We start from the raw sequence: 17,062 nt of genomic DNA on the forward strand, positions 1-17,062 counted from the left end.
CATAAGTAACAAATAATATCTCTAGGTTTGAAGACTTATATGATATTACTGTCTCACGATCACTCGAGATAAATTCCATGAAGTGATTCCAGTGAGCGTGGGTTGAGTCCAATGCTCAGAACTTATGAGCACTCATGAGTGTTGTAGCCATGTCCAACAACTTAGACCTCTGCAACCAATCATGACAGTCTTGATTCATACCTACTTCCGACATATGACCGACTGTGGAGGTTCGAATAATATGATATACCAAACATAATTATTCTGGAAGTCAAAACATGCAAAAGAAATATAGTAAACGACCGACAAGAGATAGCAACACTTTACTCATAAATAAAACACCTTTTATTCATCCTCTAATGTCAATTACACTTTACAAATTTCAAGGTTATCTAACTACTAAATCTAATATCATCCTTCAGCCCTATGCTCCGAGCATGCTGGAGATGCTTAACCCGAGTCAGTCCTTTCGTGAGGGGATCTGCTGGATTCTCATCCGATGATACCCTCTTTGCCACGAGGAGTCCTTCTTCTATTCGATGTCTGATGAAATGGTATTTTATGTCGATGTGTCTGGATCTCCCGTGATCCCTTGGTTCCTTGGCTAAGGCAACTACACTTTCACTATCACAGAAAATTTCCATTGGCTCTTTAATAGTTGGTACAACTCCAAGGTCTCCAATGAAGTTCTTCAGCCATATCGCCTCCTTTGCTGCCTCGCTAGCTGCTATATACTCTGATTCGCAAGTTGAATCAGCCACTGTCTCTTGCTTGGAACTCTTCCAAGAAATTGCTCCTCCATTTAAGGTAAAGACCCAGCCTGACTGAGAGCGGAAATTATCCCTATCAGTCTGAAAGCTAGCATCACTATACCCTACAACTCTCAAGTCTTCACTCCCACCGAGGGTAAGGACCCAGTCCTTAGTCCTCCGTAGGTACTTGAGGATATTCTTTACCGCAGTCCAGTGTGCCTTGCCAGGGTTCCCCTGATACCTGCTAACCATGATCAAAGCAAAGGCTACATCAGGTCGAGTACACGTCATAGCATACATGATCGATCCTACAGCCGAAGCATAAGGTATTCGACTCATTTCTGCTATCTCAGCCGCAGTACTAGGGCTTTGTGTCTTACTCAATCTGGCGTTACTCTGGATGGGTAACTCTCCTTTCTTTATTCTTGCATGCCGAATCTCTTCAACACCTTATCCAAGTAAGTACTCTGACTAAGTCCAATTAGTCTTTTACTCCAGTCTCTCAAGATCCTTATCCTTAGAATATAGGCAGCTTCTCCTAGGTCCTTCATAGAGAAATACTTCCCAAGCCAGGACTTAACTTCCTGCAGAGTTGGGATGTCATTTCCTATGAGTAGTATGGCATCCACATACAATACCAAAAAGCTAACTATACTCCCACTAGCCTTGACATATACACAAGATTCTTCTTCACTCCTAGAAAAGCCAAATTCCTTGACTTTCTCATCAAAGCAAAGATTCCATCTGCGAGGTGCTTGCTTTAACCCATAAATGGATTTCTCAAGCTTACACACTCTATTAGGGTACTCTGTGTTGACAAAACCCTCTGGCTGACTCATGTAAACATCCTCAGCCAACTTTCCATTAAGGAAAGCGGTTTTGACATCCATTTGCCATATTTCATAGTCATGAAATGCGGCTATGGCTAACAGAACCCTAATAGACTTAATCTTGGCCACTGGAGAAAAGGTCTCATCATAATCAACTCCCGGAGTTTGTGAGAAACCCTTTGCAACCAGTCGTGCCTTATAAGTGTGTACATTACCATCCATGTCGGTCTTCTTCTTGAAGATCCATTTGCACCCTACAATCTTACGACCTGGTACATTCTCAACCAAGTTCCAAACTTGATTGTCATACATGGACTGTATCTCGCTGTCCATTGCCTCTTTCCACTTGGCTGACTCAGGGCCTGCCATGGCTTCCGCGTAACTGTTAGGTTCATCCAGACCTATCAGTGTCTCATCACTGATAAGTGTATCACCTTCCGCAGTAATATGGAATCCATAGTAATGCTCAAGTGCATTCCTAACCCTTGTGGAACGCCTCAGAGGTACAGACTTGTCAATTGGCTCAACAGAAGTTTCCTCCTCAAGTTGAGTGCTAGGGTTTGAAGTTCCTTCACCACTTGACTCTTGAATTTCTTCAAGGTCAACTTGCCTCCCACTGTCTCCTTGGCTTATGAACTCTCTCTCTCGAAAGAAAGCCCTCCTAGCTACAAAGACCACATTCTTACTAGGTCTGTAGAAGAGGTAACCAAAGGATTTCTGTGGGTAGCCGATGAAAATACACCTCTCACTTCGAGGTTCGAGCTTATCATGAGTCTCGCGTCTCACGAAAGCCTCGCAACCCCAAATCTTAATGTGGTCTAGTTTGGGTACTTTACCAGTCCACATCTCATGAGGAGTTTTGGCAACTTTCTTTGTGGGAACTAGATTAAGGATATGGGCGGCAGTCTCTAAGGCATACCCCCAAAATGAGATTGGTAGCGAAGCTCGACTCATCATGGAACGAACCATATCTAACAAGGTTCGATTACGCCTCTCAGCTACACCATTCAACTGCGGTGTCCTGGGAGGTGTCAATTGTGAGACAATCCCACATTCCCTAAGATAGTCGAGGAACTCTGAACTAAGATACTCACCACCTCGATCGGATCGAAGCATCTTAATATTCCTGCCCAATTGATTCTCGACTTCCTGTTTAAACTCTTTAAACCTCTCAAAAGTCTCTGACTTATGCTTGATTAAGTAGACATATCCATATCTACTGTAATCATCAGTAAAAGTCAAATAATAACGATTAGCATCCCTTGTGGCATGTTTGAAGGGCCCACACACATCTGTGTGTATAAGATCCAACAAACCTTCACCCCTCTCACAAGAACCTGTGAAGGGTGACTTTGTTATTTTTCCAAGTAAGCATGATTCGTAACTATCATCTGACTTTAGGTCAAATGACTCCAATACTCCATCCTTTTGGAGTTGGCCTATGCGTTTCTTGCTTATATGTCCAAGACGACAATGCCATAATGATGCTTTACCCAAGTTATTATCATTAACAGAATCAATACACAATACATTATTTCCTAAGTTATCAACCACAGATACAGTTTCATACACACCATCACAAGGTAATGCTTTAAAATAAAGAACATTATTAAAGAAAGCATTAATCGAACCAACTTCATTATCAAATGAAAAGGTGAAACCTTGTTTATACAATGCATGAAAGGAAATAATATTTCTTGCCATTTCTGGCGAATAACAACATTTATTCAAATCTAAACTAAACCCACTACTTAGCGATAAAGTATAAACTCCAATCTTGGTGACAGGTAAAGCTTTCCTATTCCCCATGATTAAGTTTATTCTTCCATGCTCCACATTCTCACTTCTTCTTAGTCCCTGCAAATCAGAACAGATATGAATACCACAACCGGTATCAAGGACCCAAGAGTTAGAATGGGGTGAGTTATTAGATAAGATAGTGTAAATACCTGCATGGTTGGGTTTAACTTTCCCATCCTTCACATCTTGCTGGTACTTTGGGCAGTTCCGCTTCCAATGTGACTTTTCATGGCAATAGAAGCATTCAGCCTCTTTAGGGTCAGAAGAAGGAGTGACAAAACCTTTCTTGGTTCCACTTGAAGAAGAGCCATCAAGGGTCCTAGCCTTGGTACCCTTCGAAGAGCTCTTCCTCTTCTTCCCTCTACCTTTCCCGATTGCCAAAACCGGGGCGGAGTTTGGAGTAGGAGTGTTAACAACCGACTTACCCTTAAGACCTGTTTCTGCGGTCTTGAGGAGTCCCTGAAGTTTGCTGAGTGTGACCTCTTCCTTATTCATGTGATATGTCATGCAGAATTGATCATAGCACGATGGTAAGGAGTGCAAAATGATATCTATTGCAAGCTCCTCAGGGAAGTTCACATTAAGCTTCAGCAACCGATCCACATACCTTTGCATTTTCTGCATGTGGCTCGTGATGGATTCCCCGTCCTTCATCATGGTTGTTATGATAGAGCATATGATTTCATACTTCTCTTGTCGTGCACTTTGATGGTATATTTCCATCAGATCTTGGTGCATTTCAAAAGGGTAGAAGTCCTCATAGGACTTTTGGAGTTCCGCTGTCATGGTGGCCAACATGATGCATGCCACTTTTGTAGCATCCCTTTCATGTGCCCGGAAGTCAGCGATCTCCTAGGGAGTTGCAGTGGTCTCATCAATCTCCTTAAGCTCCTTGTCAAGGACATATTCTTTGTCCTCGTAGCGGGTAATCATCCTGATGTTTCTGATCCATTCATTGAAGTTGGATCCATCAAAAGTGACTTTCCCACACAGGTTCATAAGGGTAAAGGAGCCATTAGGATTAGAGCCAGAAGCAGCATTGTTTGAAGACATCTGAAAGAAGAGGACAAGATTAGTTTAGATATTAAGAGAGTCCTTAATAAAACACCCAAATGTAATATTAAGGCTAGGATCCAATCACAACATATTATAACTTAGAAGAGGTATGCCGTAATCCAAGCTATAACATATTTGAAAGGTAGGTGAATGACGATTCACCAATTTCCACCATGAAAAACGACATATAAATATTAGGTTTTTAATTGGTTCTTAGAAATTCCTAGATTCTTTTGAGATTCAATGAACTTTTCAAAGGCATGTTTCAATCTCGAGTGTGCCCTCCAAGTTTTGTGACTGGGATACCGAGGATCACAAAACGAGGTGTGAAGTAACCATGCAAATCACTTGGTACCCTCAAGGTTTATCACTCAATCGATGTGCCGGTAAACCACACACGCTCCACCGATGCTATGGTAAACCTTAAGTCACCCTTTACCTACCTTGTTAAGTCCAAGTTAGTGTGCCGGTTAACCACACACGCTCCACCAACGACTTAAACAAAGTGTAAAGTGTAATTTCATGTATTAGCACCTTATTCACATTTTCCTAAAGTAACTAAGATTGGGAATTTAATAAAAGCATTTAGTTACTTTATAATATTCATCATACTTTTAATGAGAAATTATAAGTCCTTGTCTTACCCGTTCGGCTAACGACCCTCCACCGATCAAGGAAGCGGTGGGTGAGAGTGGACACCCATTAAGTTGCCATTTTATAGGCAACAACCTTATACCCCCCTTATAGACCGGCTTCGTGAATGAGGCGTACTAGCGGTAAGACGACTTGACATTATACATATATATATTAGTAACTTATAATATTATAAGGTATAAGGGTTGAATTTTAACTTTTAAAATTCTAAGGGTTGGAACTAAAGTTTTAATCAAGACTTTACATGTTCCAAAACTTGAGGGCAAGTTTTGTAAACTTCCAAAACTTTTCATTTCTTATAACTTATGAATTAATTGAGTAATAAAAATGAAGACTCTTCATTTTTATAACTCTTGTGTTCTTTTAATGGCTTTAATAAAAGTGAGACTTTTGGTTTTCCATAACTTGAGGACAAGTTATGGACTCCATTAAAACACATTATGATCATGAATTAAACTACCATGAAGGTTACAAACAATTCCTATGATCATCTAATCTTCATAAGTTCAAGAACATGAATATGAACACTTTCAAGAATAAAAAATTACACTAAAAAAAACTTGTAATTTAACGATTTTTTTTTCAAGCTGTTTACACACACAAAAAAAAAAACAACAAACAAAACTGGCTCTGATACCACTAATGGGTTTTGAGCATTCTAACACTTCCTAAGTGTACATGCAACCCTAATAACCTTGGATCTATGTTTGTCTAATAATCATGCAAAGTTGAATTCCAAGGTTATATTCCTATCTAGCATACATGGGGAACATTTTTAACTTGAATGAATGATAGAATAACTTACCTTGTTGTTGATTATGATCCTTGAAACCTTGTGAGCCTAGCACCCCAAGTGTGATGCCTCAAATGCTTCACACAACACCAAATGCAAAGGAGTAAACTTTGAGAGAATCTTACACTTGCAAAATCGGCTCTAGCCCTCTTGTTTCTTAGTGTCGCCTATTTTGGTGGAGAATGAGTTTCTTATATAGTGTTGACACATCTAGGGTTACACCATGTAAACCCTAATGTGTCATGACTCTTCATTTCCATGACCCATGGGTTTGTAACTCCCATGGAGCATCCTATGGGTGGAACCCAACTTGATAATCCATGGAGCCTCTTAGCCCACTATATAAGATATGGAAGATTTACATAATCTACCCATATATTTAATTAGTTATCTTTTGATCACTTAATTAATTCTAAATTAATTCTTGATCAAACTAATTAAATAATATTATTAATATATTAGAACTTATAATATATTAATAAACCATAAGTGTTATTTCTCTCATTTTAGTTTATCCAATTGCATGGTGCCATGCAACCCAAATGGACCATGCCGGGTCGGGTCAAGTACATACCAGAAATAGTTATGGACTTAGACACCTTATCCAACACTTTATATGTACGGAACCCTTGTGACATATACTATAACTTGGTTGAGATTATTTATTATAAATAATCTTCCATAAAAAAGTCATTTTTGACGCTCATTGTCTCTAAATTGACTAGGCCGAATCTACGGGCGTTACAGAAAATATCATTTCATCAGACATAGGGTAGAAGAAGGTCACCTCATAGTGAAGAGGGTATCATCTGAAGAGAACACGTTCAACATGCTAGGAGCATTGGTCTGAAAGATGATATTAGTTTTAGTAATTAGATTGTTAGTTTGAAACTTGTAACAAAGTAAATGTAATTGACTTTTGGTGATTAAATAATAGAGAATTATTTATGAGTTTGTCTACTACCTTTTGTCAATTGTTTATTATTGTGTTTCATTTTGCATGTTTTTACTTCCCGAATAATTCAATTATTCAAACTCCACAGTCGATCATAGTTTTGGAAGTAAGCAGTGAATTAAGACTATCATGAATTGAATTGTAGATTGTCTAAAGGGTTTTAGACATAGCAATAGTGTTGCTACAATGTTCATGAGTACTTAGAAATGGAGATTTAAGTATTGGATTTACCCACGCTCATAGAATTACTTCATGGAATTTATCACGAGTTATTATGAGACGATAATATCTTATAATATAAAAATAGAGATAAATGAGTTGTGGTTTCTGAGTCAGTTGTGCATTGATGATATGCAAACACATTAGTAACTTGATGATATAAAACTTATTGTTATGCTTGATTTGATGAGTAAATGGTGCAAGCATATAAGTCAAAGTTTATTCGTTCCTTTTTCCTTAAAGGGAAAAGCGATATCTTTGGGCCCCTCGGTGATTTGGTGTTGACTTATAGTGTCGGGCCCGGCCAGGACTAAATTGATGTGTTTGATTAGAAGTTCTATGTCATTACAAATCAGAAATCGAGAAACAAAGTATTGGCGATGAGATTGATTATGTTCCATGTCTCATGTACGAATGATGTCTTGCAGAACGGGGGATTATATGATCACTTATATTAGGACACGTAACTGACTGGGTCAGAGTTCAACAACGGCTTTTGGAAGCTACAATTTGATGATCATTTTGGAAGTTATACTGGAAATTATAGTTACAGACTTATCCAAGTGGGATACTGTTGGATTAGGTGTCTAAGCCCATAACTATAATTGGTATAAACTTGAATTGATAGTAGTACAGTCCTTTTGGGTTGCCCTCAAACCTAACAACTGGACGATGATTTTTGGAGAGAGATTAATTTATTATTTTATTAATAAATTGAAATAAATAATTTATTAATATATCATGAGAATAATATATTAATTAGAAATAGTAATATTTAATTAATAATTAATTAAGAATTAATTGGAGTTAATTTCGGGATTAATGGAATTAATTAAAAGTGCAGGGTCTAAAGTGCAATTGTTCAATAGTTGAGCAAAAGGCTCCAGAACCTTCCACCAAGAGGGTAGACGGTTTCTAGGGGATAATCTAGGGTTTATAGATTATCCCATGTGGATAAATGTGGAACTGGATAATTACCAATTTGAAATATTATTATTATATTAGATTAGGGTTATCCAGGGCATTCTTGTACCACTATATAAAGGACCTACGCCTAACAATTTTGGTCACTCATACTCTTAGATATCTAGGCTGAAATTGTGTCCTCTTCCTCCTCTCTTCATAATCTATTTCTTTCTTATGTTAGGTGTAAACCATTTGAGGCACGACGCTTGTGGTGCTTGCTTCCAAAAGATCAACAAGAGGATTTCTAGTTGTTTGCTATAACAACTAAAAGGTATGTAACCCTAATCCTTCTATTTAGTAATTTTCGAAAATTACCTAGGGTTTCTAGGGTTCTTATTTTGATGTTTATAGTTATAGGTTCAATAGTGAAACCATAGATCTTGTTTTAGGTTGCATGCACACTTAAGGTTTTTAAGTTTGTTTTGTTATGCCTAAAAACCATCAGATCAGGTGCAGTTTGAGAACCACCATCAGCTAAAAAGCCCAAGAGTATGGTACTCATTTAGCAAGTCATTGGAATTGCAACTGTTGCAGAGAATATGAGAGGACGCATAAGGATGTTGATTGTGCGCATGTGTTCAGATATTTTAAAAGTGGTCAAGATGATCCAGTGAAGCACGATAAGGATAATCGTCCCAGAAAAAAGGAAGAGAAAATATTGACTTCAACAACCATCGTTGTTGCTGGTATTACATTAGTAAAACCCGAGAAGAACACAAAACAATTAATTTTGTGAACTTTGTCATTTTATCCTTAATGATAGGGGGATGCTTGTTTAGGGAATTTCGATGAAGAAGAGTCGTTCGATTTTAATGAAATTTTAATCAACATAGTTGATGTTTCGATGATGAAACTAGATCGACAGGCTGATAAGTTGTCATAAAAAAACCTAGAATATTATGATGAGTATTAAACAATAAGATGATACGATATAGTACAGTGAATGCACAGTACAAAAACAATCTTTGCTTAGGAATCATTATCCAAAGCTGTTTTTCTGCTGTATGATTTCGGTACATAATCATTCTAGGTGGGGGAGAATTGTAACGCCCGTAAGTTAGGGTTAGATGATTTAAGTGATTATAATAAATAGATATTCATTTATTAACTGTATAGACCTTTTATAACTGAGCGATAAAAGTAATGTTTTTGATATAATATTATTTAATATAAATAATCTTGATGAAGTTTTAGTAGTCACGATGATGATTCCGTAAATATAAGGAACATTCAAATCTGACTTCGTATGAAAAAGTTATGATTGTTTGAAGTTTTGTGCTCAACCCTATACGGAAAAGTGCGTCGTAAAATACGAATTGGGGATAGATTTCTTATTAGCCTAAATAATCTAAACAAAAGTCATAATAATCGTAAAATCGAGAGCATACACATAGAGAACACCAAAATCTGACTTTGTATGAGGAAGTTATGATTTTTCGAAGTTTCGGTGCAGCAATGCACGACACTGAAATCAAAATTTAAAATTGGTTGAGTGTTATCCAAAACAATGTAAACAAGAGTTGAAGATCTCGTAAATAAAATCTGTCAGTATAAAGACAGTCGAGAACGAAGTTCGTATGAAAGGGTTATGATTTTCGCACGAGATTTAACAGTCTAATCTCTATAAAAAATATGAATTTAAATAGATTGAGAATTGGTTGTCGAAACCTTAAAGAACGTTGTAGAGCTCGTCGAGAGGATTCCCAAGGATATAAAGAACGTCGAAAATGGAGCTCGTATACAAAATTTATGGTCGTTCAATGATTTTAGGGAAATACATGTTGTGATGACGTGGCAACACTGGAGTGCGCCATGTGACCGAGTGTGAGCCGGAGTCTTCCACCTACCAAGTGATGTGGCACCACGAGGTTACGACACATCGCACCACAATAAGTTGACATGTGGCCATGTTCTAGATGGGGAAGGTGGACAAATGAGAACATGAAATGTGGCAAAAGGCTGATGGAGCGACGTCGACCAATGGGCGTGACGCGCCTATGAAGAGATGTGCGATACGCCTCCTATAAAGTCTATAAATATGGCCAAATTATGCTCATTCTTCTCACAACTTTCACCCATATCTCTCTGGAAACCTAACACCTCTTGAGTCTGATTTTTCCAAGCTTCTGACCACTTTATCTAGGCTCTGAGATATCTAGGAGCCCGATGAGAAGGAACTTTCGGGTCAGAGTTTTTCCCATGCATTTCTCGAATTTTCGCTAGAAACTCTGTAAGTTAAACTGCACTTGTTACGCTTTAAGTGTAACTTACGTTTAAGTTCATTATCGTTATTATGAACCTATAAATAAGATTTATCAGTGATTCCATGTCATAATACTGATTGATCTACTTACGGGGGTAATGTCCAGGATGGATTTAGTGAGGTGTTTAAAGTGGGTTTTCCAAACAGTATACTCTATATACCAAACGGACCCTACCTCCGATATGATCTTACTTGGTTATTCCTTATCAACTATACATCAATATTCATTGGGATTGTTGAGGAATCTAGACTATTGTTATTATAGTCGCATAAATTATGAAACAAAGGCTAAGACTTAGTGATATTCATATCTAGGTCTTTTGAAAGGAAAAACTAAGGTGTTAGGCGAATCGTTTCCCTAGCCACAAGTCATCCACTTTTAACAAGTGAGTGCATAATTACTTTCATCTTATACATAGATACAAAGTATTTAGATAATTAAATGCTATATGTGCCTACTATCTATGTTCTTGATATTTGTGTTGGATTAAATAATATGCTATGATTTTACTTGTATATTTATTTTATCATATTTAAATTATATCAGGTAGTGAAGGGTTATGGGAAAGGAAATAATGGTGAGTGGCCATGCAAAGTACTATTGTACAACTGGGACCAGTCATCTATGGGAGTATAGATGACAACCGCTGACTATTCTAGACAATGTGGTGGAACACTAGCAAGCTCGCCACCTGTAGGTGTTAATGATCATGCTTTTCGGGGAAAAGGAAAGAATGTCCACACATGTACTCCATCCTCATTAACATATATTGCTACGGAATCCCCGAAACATTATTGGGTACTCATAGTGATCCTTTAGGGTAGATCCCTCGAGGTCATCATGTTGGGTGCGAAATATATATTTAAATGATTATATTATTGTGGGCTAAAAAACTTATGTGTTCACCAGACTTCCAAGTTTGACCCACTCAGTTTCTTGTATCACAGACAACGATACGAACGTTCAGGGATATTGATGTTTAAATCTGTCGGGAGATTTAAGGAGTTTTAGGCCATTAAATAAAATGTTGTAAGGCATGTAAAGACTAGCTTATGTTTATGTTCCTATATCGGTTATAAAATCCCAAGATTTTAAATATTAATGAAAAATGTTTCTTCGGAAGTGCTTTAATATTGATATTATCTCATATTAATAACGTTTTGGGACAAAGTTCGCACTAATAAAAGAATACTCTGTTTTAAATAATCATAAAAAAAGTTTTTAATTGGCCATAAAATTGGAGATGTCACATAAGGTATGGGTCACCTTACCGTTGTAGAGGCCAATGTGGCCCCTCTGCAACGACGTTAATGTTATATGTGCATCTCCCCCATAACTCGTTGTGTTACATTTCGTTATACCTCGTTGCCATGATAATGTAGCTTAACGGGAAGAACAGCCAATAGGACCATTTTTGACCTCATATTTCTTTAAAAAAAACAAAAATTTTCCTATAAATTGGTATGGTGGATATTTCCTCACAAAATAGTATGGTGTTAAAGATGATGAGTCATGTGAGGTAACAATTTTTTGATGTTATAACACCAACTCATACCCACCAACCATAAGTTCTTTTAAAGTTAAAAACTAAAAACTCATAAAAATTCTCAACAAAACTCTATGTGAAACCCCAAAGGTTAAATTACAATGGTTTTAATTTTTAGACAAAACTACGAAAATGGTCCCTATGGTATGTATTTTTTTCTGGTTTTAGTCCAAACCTCAATTTTTTTGGCTTCATGGTCCTTTTGGCCATGTTTCTATATGGATTTGGTCCCTCAGTAAACTGAAATGACTATAATACCCTTGATGTATTTATTTTATTTTTCTTAAATTTAATACTTATTTATTTTTTTAATTAAAAAATAAGAGGGCCCTCTCCCCCTCTCCCTCTCCACGCAGTAAAACCAAGACTCCATCCCAGTGATTCCATCATCGCCTCTCTCAATCGAGTTTGCAAAAAAGTTCCTGGAAATCCTTAAAAAGTCGATTTTGCAAACCAGATCTTTGAAACTCAACTAAAAACAAGCACAAAACCACACCAAATTTTTGTTCCCGAATCTAATCTACTTGATTCCATCATCTCCTCTTACAATCTTCTTTCCATTGCCATTCTAGATTCAGGTGAACACAATGTTTCACCTCCGACAATAATCTATGCGTCACACATTTCTCCATCTTCACTTATAGAAACACCACACATGACTCTTATTCCTTTCATTTTATCATCTCCGACCAGAGCAACCCTTTAGCACCGACGACCTTGAACCCAATGAACCTCTGTCGTCCCAGTTTTGATTATCTAAAAATCAAAACATCTCAAAATATGAAACTAGTTTTGATTATCTGAAAATCAAAACATCTAGAATCTATAATATAAACAATGAACGGAGTTTGATTATCTGAAAATGAAAACGTCACAAAATCAAAAACCCAAACTAGGTTTCAAAATTGAAATCCAAACGAGGTTGTGAATCTAGAATCTGAAACGATTTAGGTTTTCTGATGAAGATTTTCAATGATGTTTGAGGAAGAAATAAGAAAGATGATACAGTCGGCGGTTGCGATATACGATCGATACACCCAGTTGAAATACACTTATGAATGTCTACTGGAATTCCCTCGAGAACAACTTTGGCATCGTTGTAATCAGAATCGAAATCGGATAAGAGCTTCTTTAAGTTTGAGATGAGTTTGTTTAAGCTAATGATTTCAAGATTTAGGCGTGGATCAGGGATTGGAGAAGAGCCGTTGGAAATGTGAGATGATAAGGTGAAGCTTATAAATGATGATGGTTCTGATGAATTTGCTATGGATTAAAGTCAAATTCCCAACATATAAGTGGCAAAAATCATATTAATTTTTTAAGGGGGTTTTATGGCTAAAAAGTTAGAGCTCAGATTAGAGAGAGAGAGAGAGAGAGAGAGAGAGAGAGAGAGAGAGAGAGAGAGAGAGAGAGAGAGAGAGAGAGAGATTTATTCATTATTAGATTAATATTAAAATAAAAGATAAAGTGTTTAAGAAAATAAAGAAAACAAATTAAAATAACATATTAGTCATTTTAAGTTTAACGGGTACCAAATCCACCTAGAAACATGGTTAAAACTTAAAAGGACTATAAAACCAAAAAAATAAGGATTTGAATTAAAAGAAAAAAAATACATTTAATACAACGGATTTTATATTGCATAGATCTATGGATATAGTCTTCAAAAGTATTGACTTTACCATATAAAAGGGTTTAGCGGCGCAACTTGTTGCCCGTTTGCCTTCTCATTCGTTGTATGATGATAACTAAAATGTCTATTTTTTATTTAATAAAATGTACTAATTCCATTTCTCTTTTATTTTAATATTTCTTTAATGACAAAGCACCACTTCCGTATTCTGCGATGCGGGACGACGTGGCATCGGGGGAATGAACCAAATAGAAACACACCACCCCTGAAAGTGAAACCACGAAATCAAAAAGAGGCGGGTTTATCCCGAGCAACTACGCTAATGGGGAGTTCCAAGGAGGATTCGGCCAACGGTGCCGACAATTCCGCAGCCAATCGCCGTCGCGCTGATTCTAATTCCAAGCTCTTCTCCGATGGCGAGAAAGTTCTCGCCTATCATGGCCCTCGTATCTACGAAGCCAAGGCATGTGAACTGTTTTCCACCTCTTTAACTCGCCTGCTCTCGATCTCACACTCTCATTCGTTCATTTTGATTTTCTCTCATATTCTGTTCATTATTAATATAGTCATTAAACAACTTGAACATAGCGAGGTAACGAGAACACAACTACTAGTTCGTTTTATTAAGAACCAGAATACATAGGGTTTGGTTTATTTCTACCTGACTCGAACAAAATGTTAGGGTTCCCAATCTAAACAATTTGGGAGTTACAAGTTCGACAACTGCTCGCACTTACCGATGGTTGTGGGTATTAATGATGTTTGCAAGTGTGAAGGGTTTTATAAATTTGAGGACATTGGATTAATTTACACGGAATCAGACTCATATCTGGTGAATCATATTTCCCCCCCTTCGCGCAAAGTGGACTATATGTTATTAAAATGCTTTAAGTCATAGATTACTGGCATGTCCCATTTGTAACATACTATTGACAAAATGAGTTCAATCATTGCTGAAATTTCAACATTTTTGTAGAGCTAGCTAATTCAAGCTGTGCTTTTGTTTTACTATGTTTTGTAGTCTTTCTGGGTAATTTGATAATTGTTATCTGAGGCAACAACGTATTCTTTAGATATGTATAGGAGAACAGATAATACTCATTCAATTAGACACTGTAAACATCAGTATTCTAAGATTTATACACATGGATTAGGATTTGATATGGTTTATCTCCATGATGATTGAGATAGGAGGGCAGATATGCTAGTACACAAATTCAAACACTCAAACTAATGTTATCATTATGATATTTTTTTTAACCAGTTAACAGTTTGGAATCAGAGGGTGAAATACTTGACTTAAGAACCTATTATTCCTCATTTCATTGCTCTCTCATTTTTGTAGTACTATAGGGTAAACTTGACCGGGATTAGTAACCATGATTTGTAGGGGCATTAAAGATCTTTAATCAATTTACTGAAACTTTATCCTTTTGCTTGGATCTTTAATCAATTTACTGAAACTACATAAGTACTTTTGATCTGATCTCTTCACACTTTTCTTTTTCTTTTCATATCTTGAAGGTTCAAAAATCTGAGATTCGGAAGAATGAGTGGAAATATTTCGTTCATTACCTTGTAAGTTTCAAATAATATCTCCTAATATATAACTTTTTTACATTGCAATGTTAAGCAGTTGATACTTTTCAATTTGTTTTGCAGGGTTGGAGTAAAACGTGAGTATGCTTTTACTTCCTATATCCCCTTTCTCTTAACTTACATAATTTACAAATGGTCAAGTCAACCCTTTAGGCTAGTTTTTATTTTGGCTCACTTTTTAGAATATGTAAAGAAATGGCTATTAAAAAAATGTTATCTTGGCGACAGTTGGGATGAATGGGTAGGTGTTGATCGCCTGATGAAAAACACTGAAGAAAACATCCTTAAACAACAAGCCCTTGACAAAAAACAGGGCGTTGACCGAAATTCAAAGTCAGGAAAGTCAACCCAAACTAAGCCAAAAGTATCAAGTGGTATTCCCATTTCCCTCAACTTATCACACATCATTTCTTGTATGTGTTTTTGTTTCCTATTATTTGAATGTTATTATAGGAGCAAAAGGGAAGAAACGAAAAAATGATTCAAGCACTGAGGTAACTAATCAACTATATCATTTACCTTGTAAAATAGTCTTATTTAATATGTTTGGGTTGATTGTGTCAGAAGGAGAATGCAAGTGTTGAAAAACTTATAAACATTCAAATTCCATCAGCTTTAAAGAAGCAACTTGTGAATGATTGGGAATTTGTGAATGAGCAGGATAAGGTTGGTATTTTTGAAAAGGTTATTACTTATTCATTATTCATTATGAATTAATGAAGTAAATTGAAAAGTAATTTTTTTTTTTGCAGCTTGTTGAACTTCCGCGTTCTCCAAATATTGATGATATATTTGAAAAATACCTTGAATACAGATCAAAGAAGGATGGCATGTAAGTAAGAGAGAGTTATAAAGAGGCATGTGATAATGGCGTTGTGTGATTTTCTATGATGTGGTTGAATACATTACAGGATGACAGATTCAGTTGGAGAGATTTTGAAGGGATTAAGGTGTTACTTTGACAGGGCTTTGCCTATTATTCTTTTATATAATAAAGAACGCCACCAGTATCATGAAGCAGTTGCAGATGATGTTTCTCCTTCAACCATATATGGTGCTGAACATCTACTCCGCCTCTTTGGTGAGTTTCTCTCTTAATTATTTCTATTTCGTTTAATAATTATATCACAAATAAACCTTTTTTTTTCTTTTGTCAGTTAAATTGCCCGATCTATTGCCATACGTGAATATAGAAGAGGATCTTGTTATGCGCTTGCACCAAAAATTTGTCGACTTTCTCAAGTACACTTTTTTTTTTTTTTTTTTTTTATTATTATTTTTATTTTGACCAAAACATGATTATATTGACTGTTTGTGTGTTGTGTTGATATGTAGGTTTTTACAAAAGAACCAAAACTCTTTCTTCGTTTCTTCATATGATGGCTCAAAAGTTTCTGATTAATTGTACATCTATCAGGAGATGAGCCAAACCCCAACCCTGGTTATGATTATTTAACTTAACCATGTGTTGTAGAATTAGTATTTAATTATTGGCTCTTTTCTTTTGTGTACTGAATTTTTTAATGATGATCACATGAGTCTTGCCTTGTTACCTTACCATGTGAGTGAATTAGGTGTATAATAAATAGTCAAGATAGTTTTAGGTCAACTCAACTCCATGAGTTGGTTAATTGGTGGAAGGAAGAATCACAAGGTGTTAGATGACGGAAGTGACCCTTCGCACTTTGCTTTAGTTTTGGCCTAACTATATATCTTTTGCCAAAGTGGTCAATGGTCAAAGAAAAAAGACACCTTTTTTCCTTTACTTTAGAAGGGTCACACTTGCTAAAAAGAGGATGAAGTGTATATTTAAATTGGCAACGTAAAAAAGTAAACTATAAAACTAAACTACAAATTAGAGTAAATTGCATAAATGGTCCCTATAGTTTGGGGTAATCTGCATGTTGGGTCCGTAACTCTTCTTTTTAAACTCATACCATTCTTGTAGTTTGTTTTTGTTTCGGTTTTAGCCGCTTGATTGCCTTTACTATATTT

At 36.4% G+C, this 17,062-nt stretch overlaps 1 protein-coding gene across 2 annotated transcripts; it reads left to right on the forward strand.

Annotated features, from left to right (window-relative positions):
- Positions 1-13,693: 13,693 nt before the first annotated feature.
- LOC145160313 (protein MRG1-like) lies at positions 13,694-16,624 on the forward strand. Of its 2 annotated transcripts, none has more exons than XM_079079454.1 (10): positions 13,694-13,931; positions 14,993-15,046; positions 15,131-15,144; positions 15,296-15,441; positions 15,521-15,561; positions 15,632-15,733; positions 15,820-15,899; positions 15,979-16,148; positions 16,225-16,309; positions 16,403-16,624. In XM_079079454.1, exons 1-10 carry the CDS (start codon positions 13,791-13,793, stop codon positions 16,467-16,469), a joined length of 900 nt encoding a protein of 299 aa, XP_078935580.1. In that variant the 5' UTR covers positions 13,694-13,790; the 3' UTR covers positions 16,470-16,624. The 2 variants fall into 2 exon arrangements, with proteins under 2 accessions (XP_078935580.1, XP_078935581.1); XM_079079455.1 differs by having other exon boundaries at positions 15,635-15,733.
- Positions 16,625-17,062: the final 438 nt, after the last annotated feature.

This window comes from Lactuca virosa, chromosome 2, assembly GCF_052849685.1.
Source record: "Lactuca virosa cultivar CGN04683 chromosome 2, Lactuca_virosa_CGN04683_v6, whole genome shotgun sequence".
In the NCBI taxonomy this organism is placed as follows: Eukaryota; Viridiplantae; Streptophyta; class Magnoliopsida; order Asterales; family Asteraceae; genus Lactuca; species Lactuca virosa.

What these genes read in the sequence shown, in the direction of transcription:
- LOC145160313 (XM_079079454.1), top strand. Translation starts at nt 13,791, where the DNA reads ATGGGGAGTTCCAAGGAGGATTCGGCCAACGGTGCCGACAATTCCGCA. An exon ending in CTCGTATCTACGAAGCCAAG is followed by an intron (nt 13,932 to 14,992) that starts GCATGTGAACTG and finishes CATATCTTGAAG; the next exon opens with GTTCAAAAATCTGAGATTCG. An exon ending in AGATCAAAGAAGGATGGCAT is followed by an intron (nt 15,900 to 15,978) that starts GTAAGTAAGAGA and finishes AATACATTACAG; the next exon opens with GATGACAGATTCAGTTGGAG.